The following is a 22617-nucleotide window of genomic DNA, read 5'->3' on the forward strand; positions in this document are numbered from 1 at the left end:
CGGTCAGAAGCCAAAGTGAAAGAAGTCATTTTCACTGGTCCAGATATTCGTAAACTTTTTAAAGATAAAGTATTTCCAACCAAAATGGAGAACACTGAAACAGAAGAATGGAAACCATTTAAAGAAGTTGTAGAGAAATTTCTTGGGAACAATAAGGACTCAAATTTTAAGTGTATATTGGAAAACATACTAATGAAATTCCAAGACTTGGGTTGTTCGATGAGCTTGAAGGTACATTTTCTGCATTCTCATATTGATAACTTCCCCAAAAATCTTGATGCTGTAAGTGAATAACAGGGTGAAAGATTTCACCAAGATGTAAAGGAAATAGAATGCAGATATCAGGGAAGGTGCAATGTAAACATAATTGCAGACTGCTATTGGTGCATCCATAGAGATGATCCGCAAGCTGATTACAACAGAAAATGTGCCCTGAGAAGTGTTGAAAGGAAAAGAAAAAGACAGTACAAGTCTTCATAGAGGTAAGAAAATGTACAAAAACCCTTTCTTTAATTCCTATCAATTTTTTATAAACAAAATTTTCCACGCGGAATACATATACAATACATCGCTTTTCCATTTTCTTTTTTTATTATTGTGAAAATTTCTTATGTTATAGAAAAAAATGGTGGCCAAATTTGAAATCAGTGCACAAAATAAGTTAAAAATCAGTTATCAGATTACAAACAACTTTCAAATTCCTTAATTTTGTTGACCTGTCTTATTAATTATTAATGATTATAATTACCCATTATCTGAGTGAAACCAATCGCTTACTGTTTTCAGACAAAATCTTTACAAAATACATTATATATAAAATAATCTTTTAGTGTGTACAACTGATTTGTAAACAACTGTTTAATAAATTATGCATGTTTAGAAACAATAAAAACCAAAAGATATTTGAAAACCCATAACAAAATAAAAAAAAAACTATAAAAAACTAGTAATGTAAAAACGAAAATATAAAAAAAGGTAGAAATATGTCAAATAGAATCCATGTCCCTTTCTCTGGGAGGAAAGTCATCCTGGAAATATTTCCAAATTCTGCATATTAATGAAAAACGTTTCCAACAAACGTCTTTTGGAGCCTGTTGACTTCTTGTGTGATGGGTTTTATTGCTAGTTTGTTATATTAAAAAAAAAACTTTAAAAAAGTTATTAAATTTTTTATGAATTATCTCGTAATCAAATTTGTTTATAAATATTTCAGAAAATATTTATAAAAGAAAATTATCTATAGCTAAACTTCTGTTTGTTTATAAGTGATATTATTAAAAGAAAAATAAATCTGTTTTATTATAGGGTTTAAAATTATAATAATTTCTCATAATATTTTATTTATTTAAAAAAAAAATTGTTTCTTAATTCTAGTGTTTATTTAGTTGGAATGGTATTAAAAATTTCTTTAATATCATAAAATATGTATTCAAATTTATAAGTAATTTTTTTATTTTGGTTATTATTACTTCAATTGAATGTTTTAAAATAATGTATTAATTTCAAATTTTGCCCAATATCATTCCCATAAAAATGGATGGTGTGTGAGTGTTTGTTTGATGCATGTGCTCACAGTTTTATTTTAGCTGCTATTGTCACAGAGCAGATCACGTGGTACGCTCGTGATCTGCGTATGACGCTCATGGCTGCGCGCAGCGCACGACCGATTCATTCGTTCGAACGATTTATACTTCTTGATACGAAGAATTTATCTAAAATTATATTTTTGTTTTGAGGATAAAAAAAGGGATAAATCATGTAACATTTTCACAGCCAGCCATAGGCTCGCCTTTTTTCAAGTTCGTTCATAATTTTGTAATCAGTAACTTCTACAAAATAACCAAATTTTAATGGTTATCCTTTATTGTGAATTTTATGTACCTCTTGGAATTCAGGAATCTTTTGGGTAATTATTTTCATCTTGATTAAAATTTTTCTATTTTACTTTTTACTATTTTTGTGATAAAAGTACTGTATTTATTTCTAGAATCAGATGTTATTTCTTTAAAATTGTATTTTCTCAACCTTTATTAACACTATTATTATTATTATTATGTAATTATCAATTACTAATGCAATGCCTCTGAATCTTGATAAAATATCTATTATGACCTGTACTAGAAATACACTACTAATAAAATACCAACCAAAAAATATGTTGTCTTGAAACAATTTATGACTTAGGCATTACCTCAACTTTAAGCTTTTGTTTACACAACATGTAGACAGCATAACATCTAACGTGTGAGGGATTTGGCCTGCTTTTATGGGCAAGTTGTAACTTTCAGTGAATGAACACAATCTGTTATCTTTATCAAACCATTATTTGACCAGTATTAGAATATTGTTTAGTGATGGAACTGAAATAGAGAGTTCACTTATCCGAAAATTGAAGCTGTGCAAAGGAAATTTATTTGGAATCTATGGCAGCAAAGCCTAAGTAGACACCAAAGTTCATATGCAGCAGAATATAGTAAACTGGGCATTGTGTCCCTGGAATGAAGGAGGAAAATTAAAGATGTTGCGTACATTTATAAGGGAATATATGGACTTATTGATGTTGAAATCTCAGGTACAGGCATGCTTGCTAAATAATAGCAAGCATTATTTATTTAAATTTTCAAACGGAAACATCTTACCTCCAATGACTAGATTTATTGTAAGCCTTAACTTGGTTAATAATAGCAGAATAGATGTATTTCGTGAAAATCAAATTTCTTTAATCACTGATACCATGTGCAAGAGGAGACTAGAATTCTTTGGACATATCATGAGGATGCAAGACTCAAGACGTCTGAAACAGTACAGTATCGACTTGACTCAAAAAAACCAAGACAGGATGCAGATGGATCAGAGAAATAAGAGAGGATCTGAAGGAAAATGGCCTTACACCTGAAGACACCACAGATAAAATTAAACAAGAAAATCAAGAACAAAAACATTCAGAGGAAGGCCCAAACAGTCCCATTGAAGAGACTTGGATAATGGACTGACTAAAGTGATCCTATGCACTCATAAAAGATAATAATAATAATAATAATTAATAGTTCATTATTATATGTTGTTAATAATTATTTCTGTTTTAAAATATTTACTTTTATACTTGGCATTACTATTTAATTTATTTTAGATGTTATTTATTTTATGATGTTCCCCTCTATGAATCATGATACCTTGCTAATGGTAAAGAAGCTTGAGTGTTCAGTGATAGCAGCTGGACCATAGGTACAACTATATCAGAGTGGTATCTGTTGACAGCCAGTCTAAGGAATGATTATGAAAGAGGGCAGAGCTCTTTCAGTAGCAGTTAAGGGCATAGGTCAGGAAGATTTCAACAGCCATATCAACATCACTCAATCTTCTGAGTACTGTGCAGCTAAAAACAATGAAAAACTAAAGCTGTTTTTTTTCCAAAAAAAATGTAGTTTCTTCGTTTTCATATGTTAGTAGGAATTAGCAAGGTTCGGTGGAAGAGGAAAACGACTTTTGATCAGGAGATTTTAGAATAATTAACTCACCATTAAATAAAGGGCAGACAGGAGTAGGATTCATAATGAAAAAGAAGAAAGGGAAGAGAGTAGAATATTTCAAAAAGCTTAATGATCATTGTAATCATTGTAATTAGGATAATTGAATCATTGTATCATTGAATCATTGAATCATTGTAATTAGGATAAAATCAAAACCTAAGCACACAATTGTTATTGTCTACATGCCCGTGATGATGATGAGGTAGAGTGTGCATACGAAGAATTGATGAAGCAGTTAAACACATAAAAGGAGATGAAAATTTAATAATAGTTGGAGATTGGAATGCAAGCATTGGAAAAGACAAGGAAGGAAATATTGTAGGTGAATAAGGGCTGGGCAAAAGAAATGAAAGAGGAAACCAACTTATTGAGTTTTGCACGAAGATAATTTAGTAATTGCCAACACCCAGTTTAAAAATCATAATAGAAGATATATACATGGAAAAAGCAGGGTGATACAGCAAGATATCAGATAGATTATATCATGGTTAAGCAAAGATTTAGAAATCAACTCATCGACTGCAAACCATATCCAGGAGCAGACATTGACAGGAACCATAATTTAGTAATAATGAAATATAGAATGGGGTTTAAAAATCTGAAGAAAAGGTGTCAGATGAATCGGTGGAATTTAGAGAAGCTTGAGGAAGAGGAGAAAGAATATTTTTGAGGAGGACATTGCAAGAGGTCTGAGTAAAAAAGATAAGGTAGAAAATATAGAAGAACGGGAGAATGTTATAAAGGAAATTTTTAAATCAGCAGAAGCAAACTTAGGCAGAACAAAGAGAACTGGTAGAAAACCTTGGACATCAGAGGACATCATAGGCGGGACATCATAGTATTGAAGAGTTATATCAAGGAAATTAATTAGAAACTGGTGTATAGAGGATGTCAAAGAGGATGAAATGGGAGATACAATACTGAGATCTGAATTTAATAGAGCATTAAAGGATTTGAATGGGAAAAAGGTTCCTGGGATAGACTGGATGCCTGCAGAATTACTGCTCAGCGCAGCTAAGGAAGTGATAGATAGATTATACAAACTGGTGTGTAGTATTTACAAAAAAGGGGAAGTTCTGTCAGACTTCAAAAAGAGTGTTATTGTCATGATACCATTTGATAACGTAGACTGGAATAAAATGTTCAGCATTTAAAAAAATTTAGGGTTCAAGAATAGAGATAGAAGAACACTAACATCTAACAAGAACACTTTTGTTTTGTTCTTGTTTATTTTCATACGATAGTTCTTGTGTAGGACTTCATCTATGCCATTCATTGTTTCTTCTAAATCCTTTTTACTCTCGGCTAGAATTACTATATCATCAGCAAATCGTAGCATCTTTATCTTTTCACCTTGTACTGTTACTCCGAATCTAAATTGTTCTTTAACATCATTAACTGCTAGTTCCATGTAAAGATTAAAAAGTAACGGAGATAGGGAACATCCTTGTCGAACTCCCTTTCTTATTACGGCTTCTTCCTTATGTTCTTCATAAGGAAGAAGCCGTTGCTGTTTGGTTCCTGTACATGTTAGCAATCGTTCTTCTATCTCTGTATTTGAACCTTAATTTTTTAAAAAAATGCTGAACATTTTATTCCAGTCTACGTTATCGAATGCCTTTTCTAGGTCTATAAATGTCAAGTATGTTTTTCTTTAATCTTCCTTCTACTATTAATCTGAGGCCTAAAATTGCTTCCCTTGTCCCTATACTTTTCCTGAAACCAAATTGGTCTTTTCCTAACACTTCTTCCATTCTCCTCTCAATTTTCCTGTATATAATTCTAGTTAAGATTTTTGATGCATGACTAGTTAAACTAATTGTTGTGTATTCTTCACATTTATCTGTTCCTGCTTTCTTTGGTATCATGACTATAACACTTTTTTTGAAATCTGATGGAACTTCCTCTTTTTCATAAATATTACACACCAGTTTGTATAATCTATCCATTGCTTTCTCACCTGCACTGCGCAGTAATTATGCATGTATTCCGGCTATTCCAGGAGCCTTTCTGCCATTCAACTCTTTTAATGCTCTCTTAAATTCAGATCACAGTATTTTTTTTCTCCTTTCATCCTCTTAGACTTCCTATTCTTCCTCTATAACACCATTTTCTAATTCATTTCTTCCATATAACTCTTCAATATATTCCACACACCTATTGATGTTTCGTTTCGTATTATAAATCAGTGTACCATCATTGTTTAATACACTATTCAATTTTAATTTATGTACCCCAAAATTTTCCTTAACTTTCCTGTATGCTCCGTCTATTTTACCAATGTTCATTTCTCTTTCCATTTCTGAACACTATTCTTTAATCCATTCTTCTTCTGCTAGTTTGCACTTTCTGTTTATAGTATTTATTAATTGTCGATAGTTCTTTTTACTTTCTTCATCACTAGCATTCTTATATTTTCTACGTTCATCCATCAGCTGCAATATATCGTCTGAAACCCAAGGTTTTCTACCAGTTCTTTTTGTTCCGCCTAAGTTCACTTCTGCTGATTTAAGAATTTCCTTTTTAACATTCTTCCATTTTTCTTCTTCTACATTTTCTATCTTATCTTTTTTACTCAGACCTCTTGCGATTTCCTCCTCAAAAATCTTCTTTACCCTCTTCCTCAAGCTTCTCTAAATTCCACCGATTCATCTGACACCTTTTCTTCAGGTTTTTAAACCCCAATCTACATTTCATTATCACTAGATTATGGTCGCTATCAATGTCTGCTCCAGGGTAAGTGTTTTGCAGTCAACGAATTGATTTCTAAATCTTTGCTTAACCATGATATAATCTATCTGATACCTTGTAGTATCTCCTGGCGTTTTCCAAGTGTATATTCTGCTATTATGATTTTTAAACTGGGTGTTGGCAAGTAGTAAATTATACTTCATGCAAAACTCTATAAGTTGTTCCCCTCTTTTATTCGTTTTGCCCAGCCCGTATTTACCCACTATATTTCCTTCCTTGCCTTTTCCAATGCTTGCATTCCAATCTCCAACTATTATTAAATTTTCATCTCCTTTTACGTGTTTAATTGCTTCATCAATTTCATCGTATACACACTCTTCCTCATCATCATCATGGGTGCTTGTAGGCATATAGACATTAACAATCATTGTCAATTTAGGTTTTGATTTTATCCTTATTACAATGATTCTATCGGTATGCATTTTGAAATACTCTACCCTCTTCCCTATGTTCTTGTTCATTACGAAAACTACTCCTGCCTGCCCATTATTTGAAGCTGAGTTAATTATTCTAAAATCACCTGACCAAAAGTCGTTTTCTTCTTCCAATCGAACCTCACTAATTCCTACTACATCTACATTTATCCTATCCATTTCCCTCTTTAAATTTGCTAACCTACCAACCTTTTTTAAACTTCTAACATTCCACATTCCGACTCGTAGAATGTTATTTTTTAATTTTCTGGTAACCCCTTCCTTAGCAGTCCCTACCTGGAGATCCAAACGGGGGACTAGTTTACCTCTGCAATATTTTACCTAGGAAGGTGCCTCCATTGCTATATGAAAATGCAGAGAGCTACATTTTCTTGGAAAAAAAGCAGTTGTAGTTTTCCACTGCTTTCAACTGTGCACTACTCAGAGGACTGAGTGCTGTTGATATGGCCGTTTAAGTCGTACTGACCTACGCCCTTTACAACTACTGAAAGAGCTGCTGCCCTCTTTCAGGAATCACTCCTTAGTCTGGCTCTCAACAGATACCTCTCCAATATGGTTGCACCTTCGGTCCAGCTACTCTGTATCACTGAGCTCTCAAGACCCCTCACCAACGGCAAGGTCTCATGATTCATAGAGGGAGCATAGAGGGAGAAACAAATAGATGGAAAAAATTCTGCAGGCAGGCAACATTTAGAATGTGTAAAACAAATTGTTAGGGATGTTGGATGTAAGGGGTATACTGAAATAAAATGACTGGCATTAGATCTTGGAGCCATACCAAACCAGTCAAATGATGAAGACAAAAAAAAAAATCAGGTATAATTTTCATACACTTTTTGACTACGTGTAATTTGCACTGGCTGTTTATTTTAAATATTGATAACGTCAATTTTACAGTTTCTGTAGGTTTCCAATAGGATAGTGGCACATTAAGGATTTTCCTTTACCATTCTGTTACACTTACTCTTACACTTAGCTAAGACTTCGCGCTTCCAAGTTTGTAGATTAGATACATCCATGAAGACAGCAGTTAGCTATAAGGGGTAAGAGGACATCCATAAAAAGAATTATTATAGTTTTTTTTTTAGAATGTTGATTGAGAATGTCTGAATGGGAACCTTCTTTATTTTATTGAGGATATTAAAAATATAATTTTGTATGAATTTCTTATGTCTCATTCCTTTTTCCAATTTGGTGGCAAAAATAACTTTTTTTAAACTGCAACACCCTTATTTTTAATGCAACTTTTTTGGGTAAAAATATAATTTTAAAACACTTTCATTCATGAAAACTTATTTCTACACCTAACCCTTAAAGTGTTAAAGCTAATTTAAAAATTGATGTCTGTTTAAATTTGTTACTTATTAGACGCAAGGAGAAAATTTTATTTTGTGTATCTTGTGAAATCTTAATGAAAACATAATATCATAGAATATTATATCTTTTCAAATACTTTTAAATCTTAAATTATGAAACTAAATTTTTGGCCATAAATAAGGTGAAAATCACTATTTCACATGAAGTAAAAATTAAGACCGAGACCACTACTTTATAAATGTATTTATTCATAATTGTATTAAAGTGCCTTTTAAATGTGTACATTTCAATAAAAATAGTCTTAATAAAGAAAGTGGAAATCATCACAAAAATAAAATAATAAATTTAATTACTTTAAAATTAAATCAAGAAGAAAATGAGTTGTTAAATATTGGATATAAAAAATTATTTTAACACAAACATAACAGGTTGAAAAAGAAAATATAATACATTTTACATATATAATAGTCAGTCTCCTTAATACGGAATAAGAAAACTGATGATTCTGAAACTACATAAGTTGTAATTTTACAGGATTTGGTTAAACTAAGAGAAAATGTTATAATAGTAACTTTTTTAATTGTATCTGAAAGCCTGTTTACCTATTTACTTTAATCATCATCATTAACAACAAAGAACTTGTTTTCAGCTGTGATTGGCCTAAGTCTAAACATGACACATATTATTTCATACTGCACACCTATTAAATTTTTCTTATTTGTTAGGCTTTAAGAAAAATAGAAATTAAAATACAACTTAGAAGTAATCTCACATAGAATTAGCCATCTGGTGGAAAGGTGGGCACAATTCTACTTATATCAATCTATTAAATGGTACAATAATTTCAGTAACTGATAATTAGCTCTTACATCAAATTTCTAAACTATGAGTTCTAGTTTCAAGAGTTATATTAATAACAGATGAAATTATAAAAAGTCTTTATCTAATTAGTTATAAGAGTGATAATGAATATACGAGGGTTATTTTTTTCAAGGTACGATCAGTCGCGAAATTAAAACCCGCGCAAAAATCGGATGAAGCTTTGCATATGTGTTGCGCAGCATCTCTAGTATGGCCTTCAATCACGCCGCGTCATTTCGTTTAGTTCTGAACACGCAGCTAGCACGAAAACATGTCTACAACAATAGCATCTCCCGCCAAGTGTGAAGTGCGTGCCGTAATTCGATTTCTTTAGGCTGAGGAGTGTAATGCGGCTGAAATTCATCGACGAATAAGTAATGTATTCGGTGAAACTTCAGTGAGTGACAGCAAAGTGCGACAATGGTGCAGGAACTTTAAAGCAGGACGTACAGATGTTCATGATGCAGGCGGTCAGGGAAGGAAGCGAGTGCCAATCGATGATCTCGTTGAGCGAATGGTTCACAATTTCTGTATTGAGTGATTCGTTTCCTGAAATTTCAAGGTCAGCTCTCTACACCATTGTGAGTGAGAGACTTCAGTACCGCAAACTGTGTGCGAGATGGGTTCCCAAGATGCTGTCCGACCATCACAAAACAATGAGAATGGATGCCTCCCTAACGTTTCTCCAGCGCTAGCACAATGAAGGAGAAAATTTTTTTTATCAAAATTGTCACAGGGGACGAGACATGGTCCATTTCGAAACTGAAGAAATAAAAGAACAATCCAAACAGTGGATGCATTCTCATTCTCCCAGTAAACGAAAGAAGTTCAAGCGAACCTTCTCCAACAGAAAGTTAATGGCTACTGTGTTCTGGGACCGGAATGGAGTTCTCTTGGTGGAATTCATGGAACGTGGCACGACCATCACTGCAGCCTCATACTGCGTGACTCTTCAACGTCTACAATGGGCGATTCAGAATAAGCGGAGAGAAATGTTGTCATCAGGCACACTGCAGCTGTAACAAAGAAGCTCCTGCAGCATTTTCGTTGGGAAGTGTTTGTTTGATTACCCACCATACAGCCCGGACTCGGCTCCATCCGATTTTCACCTCTTTGCTCACATGTAACGCAGGCTAGGAGCACAAAATTTTGGCACAGACATTGAGCTGCAGACCAGCGTAGAAACATGGCTGAAAACAGGTGGCTCCGTTCTATGACGAGGGTATTGGAAAGTTGTACCACGCTACGACAAATGTCTAAATCGTAGTGGCGACTAAGCAGAGAAATAGCGTAACTATGTAAGTGCTTGTTACAAATAAAAAAAATGTATTTTCACTGTGGTTTTAATTTCGTGACCGATCGGACCTTGCAAAAAAAATAACCCTCGTAAAATAAATAAAACACTTACTCTAAGTAAGTGACACTTACTTAGACACTTGTAAGTAACACTTACTCTAAGTGTATGCCACTTAGAATGTATGAATATAAAATAAATATCAACTCCAAAAAGTACAAGTCCATTAACTAAATGAGTGCAGATGATGTTAATACTTAAATATATTGCCAACAACAAAAGTAAATGACAGCAATTAATATGAAACTATTACAATCATAGCTAATTAATAATCACTGTATCCTTTTTTATTCAGTCACATGAAAGAAAGTAAAGTTATATCCTATGAAATAGACAGAAAGCAATAAAATTTTACCTGAATGCTTGCTGCACCTCATTTGTAGGAAAAACTGTTCTTGTAAGGGGTTTGATTCCCCCAGTTTTCATATTATCTTTAAAAAGAGTATGAAATCGTTTTTTTTCCTCAGCAGAAGCAAAGAACATATTATCCAACAACACACCATGAAAACTCGTTTCTTTTAAGAAAGTTTCCATACCTGTGATAATAATAATAATAATAATAATAATAGTAATAATAATAATAATAATAATAATAATAATAATAATAATAATAATAATAATAATTATAATAATAATAATAATAATAATAATAATAATAATAATAATAATAATAATAATAATGCCCTGAGGTAGATAATCCCCACGTCCGGAACACAACATCCACGTTCCACGTCCAGGGCGGCAACAGCTGTACTCACGTACATTACATATAGCTAGCTAACGGGGTTCCGAGTGTTGTTTCTCGGATGTGCTTTTTTCGGCCGATTTTCAACTACAGGCCGAATTACAGGACTGGATTTCGCGGCCACCTGCAGATACGAAATTCTTAATGATTATGGAAATGGATTGATACTACCTTTAGAGCTGGCGATGTGGCGGCCACGGTCGAAGTTATTTGCAGGTGTAACGGAGACCTTTCGCTGTCCACATGCCCCCCGCGATGGCAAGCATGTAGTGTTAAGGTGCCCATGCTGTTCGGGGCATGGGAGCCCTGAAAGCCTCGGTGTGTAAGGGCCTGGAGTCAGTGCAGAGACTGCGCATCCGCTCTCTGCCAGGACATATGCCGGTTCCACCGGAGTACTGGAACGGACCTCTAGGGTTAGTAGCCCTGGAGTGGGGATGTACCCCGGCGGCTAGCCTTACTACAGAAGGGATCAACCGTTCATGAATATTGAACAACCAAACGTGGCAGAGGGTTCACGTAAACACCCTCGTCTAGAACCAACCGTTTCGCCTGAGGCAAAACGGAGAAACAGCGCAGAATCTATGAAAATTGAAGTTGAGGCTAGGAAAAGCTTGCAAAAAGCTTTCTTAAAAAGCAACGTCCCAAAGCCAAAATACTTAGTTATCACAAAAGAAGACGGTAATTTCTTGAAGGTGAGTCCATTCCTCATTGCTCGAGAAATAACAAAATGTGCTGGAGGCCCTGTTAAGAAAATTAGAAAAACTTTCACGGGACTTCATGTAGAGACTGTAAATGATATGTAGTCTCAGAAGATCCTAGGGCTGAAAAAAATTGGAGAATTGGCTGTACGTGTTGATCCCCACGGCACGCTCAACACCTCAAGGGGTGTTGTGGTCTGTCGGGATCTTCTTAACTGTACGGAGCAGGAAATTGTAGAAAAATTAGCACCGCAGGGAGTATTAGAATGTCGGAGGTTGAACATGAGAAGGAATGGCGAAGTCCTACCTTCAGCATCCCATGTTCTTACATTTAACCAGTCTACTTTGCCGGAGAAGATAAGAGCGGGCATACATCGGTTGGATGTGCGGGCATTTGTCCCGCAACCAATGCGATGCTTTAAGTGCTAACGCTTTGGACACACCGCTGTTAGGTGTGAGAGGCCGCAAATATACGTGTGCGGTGATGAAGTTCATGAAGGAGAGCCATGTAAGGAGTCTCCTACTTGTATAAACTGCAGAGGACAGCATTCCTGTAGATCCAGGAACTGTCCTGTATACAAAGTCGAAGTAGTTGTGCAGGAAGTAAAAACCCTGCAAAAGGTCAGCTACTTTGAAGCAAAGAAGATCGTAAACGCCCGCAGACCTAGAGCATCAACAACCTATGCTCAGGCTGCGGCTGCTGTTCCTGCTCATGCTCTAGTGGCTGTTGATGTGCCATCAACAAGGTGCAAGTTTGTTGATCAACAAACTTGCACCTACCTTGGCTGGCTTAATTGAGAGGATCATTGAAAATAAAATGAAGCCTCTCAGCACTAAAGAATCTGTTAAGCCAAGAATAATTGTACAGCCTCCTGAAGACACATCTCCAAAACAGAAAGTCGCTCCAGTACAGAAGAAAACAGACACTAAACCTGAAATTCAAGTCCGTCTTAGTGAGATTCTAGTTGATGAAAAGAAAGTGACAGCTACAGAGTCTGTTATGGAGGCTCCCAAGCCTCCTGTAACTGAAGTGGCCTCTAAGCCTCAGAGGCCACAAAAAATTTCACAGGGGGGACGAGTGTCCCCCTTCCACAGGCGGTGACCGGTGCGACCCCCGTGTCTGGGGTCGGCCAGGTTGCTGCCCCACAATCGGCGCCTGTAACCGGTGCCGATCCATGCCCGTCGTCGTCGGCGGCTTCGGTGGTCTCCGATTCGGAGACCGGAAGCTTTACGGGCGACGACCTTCTCCACAAACACGATGCTGTTCGTAAGATGGAGAAGAAAAGGAAAAAAGGGTGGCCGAAAGGCAAACCCAGACAATAATTTAATTAAAAATTAGCGAGTCGATTGTACAATGGAACATCAATGGATGTTTTTCAAACATCCGTGAGCTCCAACGCTTGGTACATGATGTAGACCCGATTTGTATATGTCTGCAAGAAACGCATTTCCGCCGAAATGAAAATTTTAAATTAAAAGGATTCGATATATTTCGGCGAGATCAACCGCCAAATGTAAGAGTTAGAGGTGGAGTAGCCATTTTAACATCGACCAGCGCTACCACCGAAGCGGTTGTTCTAAACACAAACCTACAAGCGGTCGCCGTTAGAATGAAGCGTCCGCTTCAGGTCACTGTCTGCAGCATATACTTGCCGAATTTTGATTGCAATAAGGATGACATAGCAAGACTAATTTCTGAGCTTCACCCACCTGTTTTACTGGTGGGTGACTTTAATACTCATAATTCTCTTTGGGGATCGGATCGAGTAGATCCCCGCGGAAGAGAACTGGAAAGGTTCCTGATGAATTCAGAACTTATTCTTTTAAACGACGGGTCAGGAACCTTTTTCAATGCCAGAGATGGATCGAAGTCCTGTATAGATCTTGCTCTAATAAGCGGATCGATAGCACCGAGGTACAGCTTCCATGTCTTAGACGATTTGCATGGAAGCGATCATTTTCCGGTGCAAATTGTAACTGATGTTACAAGGAAAATATATCCCATCTCTAAAAGATGGTTGTTTAAAAAGGCAGATTGAACGAGCTTCACAGCTAGAACGATACTCCCTGAAACAACTGGAGTTATCGGGGACGATGTCGACGCCATAACAAATGCAATACTTGAGTCGGCATCGAGATTCATTCCCAAAATATCTGGGAAACTTACGAAGAAACCCGTTCCATGATGGAACGATGAAATAAGTGAAGCTATAAAAAGAAAGAAAAAGGCGTATAACGCCTTTAAGAAGCGTCCTAGCATAGAAAATCTTGTTGCCTTTAAGAAATACAGGGCGTATGCAAAACATTTTATGATAGATTCAAAGAAACGATCCTGGCAGCAATACGTGTCATCCATCGACAAAACCACTACTGCATCAGATGTTTGGAGGAAAGTGAAGGCGATTTGTGGGCGTAATAATTTTGCTCCCATAACTAGCCTTCAAGATGAAGATGAAATAAAAGACACTCCATATGAAATTGCAGAGCTATTATCCAATCACTTCGAAAAGGCCAGCAGAACGGCCAACTACGAAGAAGATTTTCGTACCAAAAAAGAACAACTTGAAGGTCTACTAAACTTCAGAACTGAGTATAATTATTCATATAATGTATCATTTAAAATGGAAGAATTCGCGAAAGCGTTGGAAAAATCAGGCAACACAGCTGCTGGTCCGGATGAAATCCATTATAATATGATCAGGCAGCTGAATACCACTGCAAAACGCAGATTATTAGAACTTTATAATCAAATATGGTGGGATGGAATGTACCCGCAGCAGTGGAAAAAAGCTCATGTTGTTCCAGTACCAAATAAAAATAAAAATTTAACAGATCCCAATAGCTGTCGTCCTATTTCCTTGATGTGCGCTATGGGAAAAATATTTGAAAAAATGATTAATAATCGACTCGTCTGGGTTTTGGAAAAAGGAAACCTGATATCACCGTATCAAGCAGGTTTTCGGCAATACCATTCTACCACTGATCAAATGATCAACTTAGAGGACGTTATATATAACAGCTTTATTACAAGGAAACATTGTGTCGGAGTATTCTTTGATCTTCAGAAGGCTTTCGATATGACCTGGCGTCATGGTATAATGCTCCAGATACATGAATGGGGCATTCGTGGCAATCTGCCAGTCTTACTGAGCAACTACATGAATGACCGTACTTTCCAAGTACGAGTCAATAATGAATATTCATCTGTAAGAATTTTGGAAAATGGCATACCACAAGGTTCGCCGTTGAGCGGTACCTTGTTTACCATCGCCATTAATAAATTGATATTAGCCATTCCAGCAGAAATCAGCAAAAGCGTCTATGTTGATGATTTGGCAATTGTGTATGCCAGCAACAAGACTGCTATGGTGAAGTACAAATTGCAACGAGCGATCAACGCTCTAAATGAAGTTGCAAGGAATAACGGATTCCAATTCTCACCAGAAAAAACGTGCTGTGTACACTTTTGTAGGAAGAGAATTCCTCATCAAAGTCCTGCGTTAATAATTGATGATAATCCAATACAATATAAAGACAACGTAAGATATTTAGGACTAGTATTGGATAAATCCCTTACATGGAGATTACATATACAGGACTTGAGTGATAGATGCAAAAGAGCCCTAAACATTATTAAATGTTTATCGAACTTAAATTGGGGCTCAGACAAAGAGATATTATTGAGATTGTATAAAGCATTGGTTCAATCTAAACTAGACTACGGTTGTATCGTATATTCATCCGCTAGAAAGTCGCACTTAAGAAAGTTAGACGTAATTCATAATAGCGGAATAAGATATGCAACAGGCTCTTTCCGCACAAGTCCGGCGGCTAGTCTGATGTCTGAAGCCGGAATAATGCCACTACAATATAGAAGAGAGATCCTTTTACTAAGATACGCAGCAAATATATGGGCTTATCCTGCCCGTATAAATAATAAACTTTTCAACAACCATCCTATGGCTGCATTATACCAACGTCGTGCTACCTATTCCAGACCAGCCGGAATTAAGTACCACGAACTAAGAAGTAAATACGAAATTGCCATTCCAGATACATTAGCAATTTCTACTAGAGAAATACCGCCATGGCTCTTGCCAGCGGTAAATACAAGGTTGGACCTCTCTCAAGGAGAAATAAAAAAGAAACCAGCAGTGATCATCCAACAGGAATTTTTGGCAACCGTCAGTAGTTACGAAGAACATGTTAGAATTTATACTGACGGTTCTAAAATCGAACATGGTGTTGGATGCTCCATATATGTAAATGGAGAAGCCCATTTTTGGAAACTGCCAGATGTAGCCATTGTCTACACGGCAGAACTTACTGCAATTCAGCAAGCTCTACGCTCCACTGAACACTATTGCGAAGAGAGAGTACTAATATGTTCCGATTCTTTAAGTGCACTTGTCGCAACTCGGAACAAGAACATTAAGGATGTCCTAATTGCAAACATCCTGTCCATTTTATACGTTCTAAATCAACGAGGACAGCGATGCGTATTTGTATGGACTCCAGGGCATGCTGGTATTACAGGTAATGATAGCGCAGACGAAGCTGCCAGAAAGGCAACAGTCTGCGATGATTTGGATGCATTTCCTGTAAGAGTGGCAGATGTTAAAAACCGTCTAACAAACATAGTAAAAAACAAGTGGAATGCTGAATGGAGGAGTTTAACTACAAAACTAAACTCAGTAAAAACTTCTCCATATAAATGGAAAAGCGACTTTAAGTTGACTCGTCGTGAACAAGTAGCGGTGACCAGACTTAGAATCGGTCACACGCGATTAACAAATTCATATTTGTTAACCGGCGAAGTGAGACCAATGTGCGTGTTTGTAATAAAACACTGACAATCAAGCATCTAATAGAAGAGTGTACCATATATGAGGACCTCAGAAAAAGGTTCTGTCTTAGAAATAATATTACTGGTGATCTGGATAAGGGAAATGAAGAAAATATAGTTGAATTTTTACATGCCAGTGGACTTCTTAGAAGTCTGTAAAAGTGAAAAATTTAAAGCTGTGTTAAAGAATCTTTAAGAGGTAGTTTCATTTAAATGTGGAAGTCTCGAAGCGTGGCACGTGTAGTAACGGGAGGTAGCCCTCTTGCCTAGGCCATTTTGGCTCACCTGCATTCAAGAGCAGTGAGTCGGGGTGTGTCCGATGATGGCATGGGGGACCCTCAAGGGTGGATTGAGGACGCGAGGCTATGGGTATGCGCGGTGCATGCCTGTAGCCTGTTTATAAGAAGGATTCAACTGCCACGGCTCCCTGGCGCGACTGATATACTGCTCAACGGCGGTTCTGGTCGCCCCGAGGGTGCTTAAACAAACTATAAACGAGACTCGTAGAAGAAAGAAAGAAAGATATGGTATTGATAAGTTGAATTTTTAATTTCATGGTCTTTTGAGAACCTTATCTCAAATTTTAATATCGGGGCCCTTTACACCCCGTAAGTGTTGTGTGTTGTACTTGTCTTTTGTGTCTTAATGTTTTGTGTAGTTTGTGCTTTTAAATAAAATGTAAGGGCCCTTTACACCCTTACGTATGACGATCCAGATGGTGATACAAATTTCTTTTAAAGAATGTGACGAGGGCTAATGACCTTAGCAGTCGATGCCCGTAAAAATTCAGATAAAAAAAAGTAATAATAATAATGATGGTGGTGGTGGTGGTGCTAGTAATAATAATAATAATGCCCTACGGTAGATAATCCTCACATCCGGAACAAAACATCTACATTCCACATCCAGAGCAGAAACAGCTGTATATATATATATACTATTCATAATGCTGACTAATGGGGCTCCGAGTGTTTTCCCTCGCAGATGGAATTTTCTTTGGCCTGATTCCACCTACAGGCCGTAATACAAGGACTGGATTTTCAGCAGCTGTAGGTATGGAAAATTTAATGATTAAAGAAATGGATTCACACCACCTTTAGAGCTGGTGATGTGGCAGCCAGGGTTGAAGTGATTGCAGGAATAACGGAGGCCCTTCCGCTGTCCACATGTCCCCCGCGATATCAAGCATGTAATTAGGGTGCAAATGTATGTCGGTGCATGAGAGCCCTGAAAATTTTTGTGTCTAGGAGCTTGGAGTCTGTGCAGAGACTGTACATCCACTCTCTGTCAGAACATATGCCGTTTCTAACGGAGTACTGGACTGGACCTCCAGGGTTGGTAGCCCTGGAGTGGGGGTGTACCCTGCCGGCTAGCCTTGCTACAGAAAGGGATTGAACATCATGTAAATTGAAGAATCAACAAACATGACTGAGGGTTCATGAACACCCTCATCTTGATCCATCCGTTTTGCCTGAAGAAAAACGGAGGAAGAGTTATGAGATCGCAAAATTAGAGAAAGAGGTTAAAGGTATACAGAGAGCTCTGTACAAGAACAGTTTTTGTAAACCAAAATATTTGGTTATTAGTAGAGAAGAAGATAATTTTTCAAGGATAACGTCCTTTCCTTATCGCTCGGGAGATAAATAATTATGTTCGAAGCCCAGTAAAGGAAATCCATAAAATTTTTAACGGACTTCATGTAGAGATGGTTAATGACAACCAGTCACAGAAGATCCTTGGGCTAAAGAGGATAGGTGAGTTTGCTGTACGAGTTGATCCTTACAGCTCCCTCAAGAACTCAAAGGGTGTTGTGGTTTGTCGGGATCTACTCAATTGCACGGAGCAGGAAATTGTAGAAGTGTTGAGACCTCAAAAAGGGATTGAATGCCGAAGGCTGAACATGAGAAGGAACGGAAAAGTTATTCCATCTGCCTCTCATCTCTTTACTTCAACAAACCAGCCCTACTGGAGAACGTGCGTACAGGAATACACAGATTGGATGTGCGGGCTTTTGTGCCGCAACCGATGAGATGTTTCGGGTGTAAATGTTTTGGCCACACTGCTACTTGGTGCGAAAGGCCACATATATGCATGTGTGGTGAGGAAATTTATGAAGGAGAACCATGCAAGGATGGCTCCTGCATGAACCGTAAAGGACAATACTCATGTAGATCGAGGAATTGTCTTGTTTACAAAGATGAGGTAGCTGTGCAGGAAGACAAAACCCTGCAGAAGGTTAGCTACACCGAGCCGAAGAAGATTGTAAATGCCCGCAAGCCTAGAGCAGCAACAACTTATGCTCAGACTGCGGCTGCAGTTCCAGCTCCAACTGCTGTTGATGCACACCAACTTCTCAGAAAACTTACGCTTACATTGGCCACTATGATTGAGAGAATAATTGATAATAGAATGAAGTCTCTCACTCATAAGGAATTTATAAAGCCTATGATAAAGATACAGCCTCCAGCTAATACATCGACTATAAGCAAAAGCGCATCCTAATAGAAAAAGACAGCTGGTAAACCAGCAGTTCCAGCGAATCTGCACAACATTTTAGATGATGGTGGGAAAAAAGTGGTTGCTTTAGGTCTTCTAAGGATGCTCCCAAGCCTCCTCCATCTGAGGTGGTCTCCAGACCACAGAGATCACCAAAAATCACAAAGAGGGGCTTTTTTCCCACCTGTCTGAGGCGGTCCTGTTGCGGGGGTCTCCCAGGTTCCCGCCTCACAATCGGCGCCTAAACCAAGCGCCGACCCATGTCCGTTGTCGTCCACGACTTCGATGGTCTCCAATTCGGAGGCCTGGAGCTATACGGGACATGACATTCTTAACGAACACGAAGCTGTTCATAAAATGGAAAAGAAGAGGAAAAAAGGATGGCCGAAAGGCAAACCAAGAGATAAAATAATTGAAAAAATTAGCTAGTCGATAATTCAATGGAACATCAATGGATGTTTGTCAAACATCCATGAGCTTCTACGCTTGGTATATGATGTAGACCTAATTTGTATATGCCTGCAAGAAATACATTTATGCCGAAATGAAAATTTCCAATTAAGAAGATACCATACATTTCGGTGAGATCAACCTCCAAATATGAGTTTGAGGTGGAGTAGCCATATTAACATCGAGTAGAGCTACCACCGAAGCGGCTGAAATAAACACAAATCTTCAATCAGAATGAAGCGTCTGCTGCAAATCACTATCTGCAGCATATACCTGCCGAATTTTCAGTGGAAGGAAGATGAAATAACAAGTTTAATTGCTCAGCTTCCCCCACCAATACAACTAGTGGGAAACTTTAATACACACAATTCTTTTTGGTGGTCGGCTCGAGTAGATCCCCGTGGAAGAAAATTGGAAAAGTTCCTATTAAATTCTAATTTCATTACCTTAAATGACAGTTCAGGATCTTTTTGCAATGCTAGAGATGGATCGACGTATTGTATAGATTATGTTTAGCAATTATAAGCGCATCGATAGCACCGAGGTACTCTTTCCAAGATTTAGAGATCTGTATGGAAGCGATCACTTCCCGGTACAAATTGTAACTGACGTTACAAGGAAAATATATCCATCTCCAAAAGATGGATGTTTTATAAGGCAGATTGGACGAGCTTCATAGGTAGAACGATACTCACCGAAACAACTGGAGTGATCGAAGCCGATGTCGATGCTATAGCTAACGCCATATTTGAGTCGGCATCCAAATATATTCCCAGAACATCCGAGAAACCCAAGAAGCGACCCGTTCCGTAGTGGAACGATGAAATAAGCGAAGCTATTAAAAGAAAGAAAACAGCATATATTGCTTTTAAGAAACGTCTAACATTAGAAAATCTAATTGCCTTTAGAAAATACAGAGCGTATGCAAACATTTTTGATAGATGCGAAAAAACGATCCTGGCAGCAATACGTGTCTTCCATTAATAGAAGTATGACTGCATCAGACGTTTGGAAGAAAGTGAGGGCGATTTGTGGGCGTACAAACTTTACTCCCAAAACTAGCCTTCAATATGAAGATGAAATTAGAGATACTCCAAACGAAATTGCAGGGGTACTAGCCAATCATTTCGAAAAAGCCAGCAAAACGGCTAACTACGATGAATATTTTAAAACGAAAAAACAGAACTTGAGGATCTACTAAATTTCAGAACTGAAATAAATTAATCATATAATGTACCTTTCAAAATAGATGAACTTATGAAAGCGTTGGAGAAAGCCGGCAACACAGCTGCTGGTCCGGATGAAATTCATTACGACATGATCAGGCAGCTGAATACCTCTGCCAAACGTAGATAGTTAGAACTATATAATCAGATATGGCGGGATGGAATGTTCCCGGAGCAGTGAAAAAAAAACACATATTTATTCCAGTTCCAAAGAAATATAAACATCTAACAGATCCCAATCGTTACCGTCCTATTTCTTTGACGTGCGCTATGGGAAAAATATTTGAAAAAAATGATAAATAATCGACTCGTATGGATTTTAAAAAAAGAAAATTTCTTACCCTCTTATCAAGCAGGTTTCAGGCAATACCACTCAACTACTAATAAATTTATTAATTTAGAGAACATAATATATAACAGCTTCATCACAAGAAAACATTGTGTCAGAGTCTTCTTTGACCTGAAGGCATTCGATATGACCTGGCGTTATGGAATAATGCTTCAATTACATGAATGGGGCATTCGCGGCAATCTGCCAGTATTACTCAGCAACTACTGCACGCGGCCGACTGTCGCCTTACACTATTTGGTTACACCAGCTGCGTATTACTCAGCAATTATATGAATGAACGTACTTTTCAAGTACGGGTCAACAACGAATATTCAACAGAAAAAAATATTGGAAAATGGCATATCACGAGGCTCGCCGTTGAGCGGTACCGTGTTCACGATCACCATTAATAAATTGAAATTAGCCGTTCCAACAGAAATCAGCAAAGGTGTTGCCGATAATCTGGCAATTGTATATGCCAGCAACACGACAGCTATGATGAAGTACAAATTGCAACGTGCGATAAACGCTCTTAACGATGTAGCGAGGAATAATGGTTTCAAGTTTTCACCAGAGAAAATGTGCTGTGTACACTTCTGTAGGAAGAGAATTCCTCACCGAAGTCCTGTTTTGACCATCGACGACCATCCAATAAAATACAAGGATAATGTGCGATTTTTAGGTCTATTACTACATAAATTCCTTACATGGGGATTACATATACAGGACTTGATGCAAGAAAGCTCTAAACATTATTATATGTTTATCCAACATCAATTGGGGCTCAGATAAAGAAATACTACTGAGGCTATATAAAGCATTGGTTCAATTGAAACTCGACTACGGATGTATTGCATATTCATCCACTAGAAAGTCGCATTTATGAAAGTTAGAGGTAATAAATAACAGTAGAATAAGATATTCCACAAGCGCATTCCGTACAAGTCCGGCGAATCGTCTAATGTCAGAAACTGGAATAATGCCACTACATTGTAGAAGAGAGATCCTATTGCTAAGATATGCGGCAAATATATGGGCCTTTCCTACTCATATAAACAATAAAACTTTTAACAGTCATCCTTTGGCTGCATTTACGAACATCCTGCTACTTATTCCAAACCAGCCGGATAACGGTATCACGAATTAACAAGAAGATATGAAATTGCTTTATCAGAGACATTAGCAAGTTCTACAAGAGAAATACGGCCATGACTCATACCAGCGGTAAACGCAAGATTGGATCTCTACCAAGAAAAAAAAATAAAAGAGAAGCCAACAGGAATTTTTATTAACCGTTAAAGTTTTGAAGATTACATAAACATTTATATTGACGGTCTAAAGCCGAACATGGTGTTGGATGATCCATATATGCAAATGGAGAAGCCCATTTTTGGAAACTGCCAGATATGGCAGTTTATTGTTTATACAGCAGAACTTATTGCCATACAGCAATCTCTTCGCTGCTCTGAACATTTCTGCGAAGAGAGAGTGCTTATATGTTCCGACTCGTTAAGTGCACTTGCTGCAATTAAAAACAAGAACATTAAGGACGTCCTTATTGCAATCATACTGTCCATT

The 22617-nt window shown here is 37.3% G+C and overlaps 1 protein-coding gene across 1 annotated transcript in view; it reads right to left on the reverse strand.

Annotated features, from left to right (window-relative positions):
- Window positions 1-22617, reverse strand: part of FASN3 (Fatty acid synthase 3) — a 280712-nt gene that overhangs the window by 61668 nt on the left and 196427 nt on the right. Inside the window, exon 28 of the mRNA XM_075362162.1 lies at window positions 10603-10783. Within this exon, the coding sequence (XP_075218277.1) occupies window positions 10603-10783 (181 nt within the window). The remainder of the gene's footprint in view (window positions 1-10602; window positions 10784-22617) is intronic.

This window comes from Lycorma delicatula, chromosome 4 (genome assembly GCF_047948215.1).
Source record: "Lycorma delicatula isolate Av1 chromosome 4, ASM4794821v1, whole genome shotgun sequence".
Taxonomy (NCBI): domain Eukaryota; kingdom Metazoa; phylum Arthropoda; class Insecta; order Hemiptera; family Fulgoridae; genus Lycorma; species Lycorma delicatula.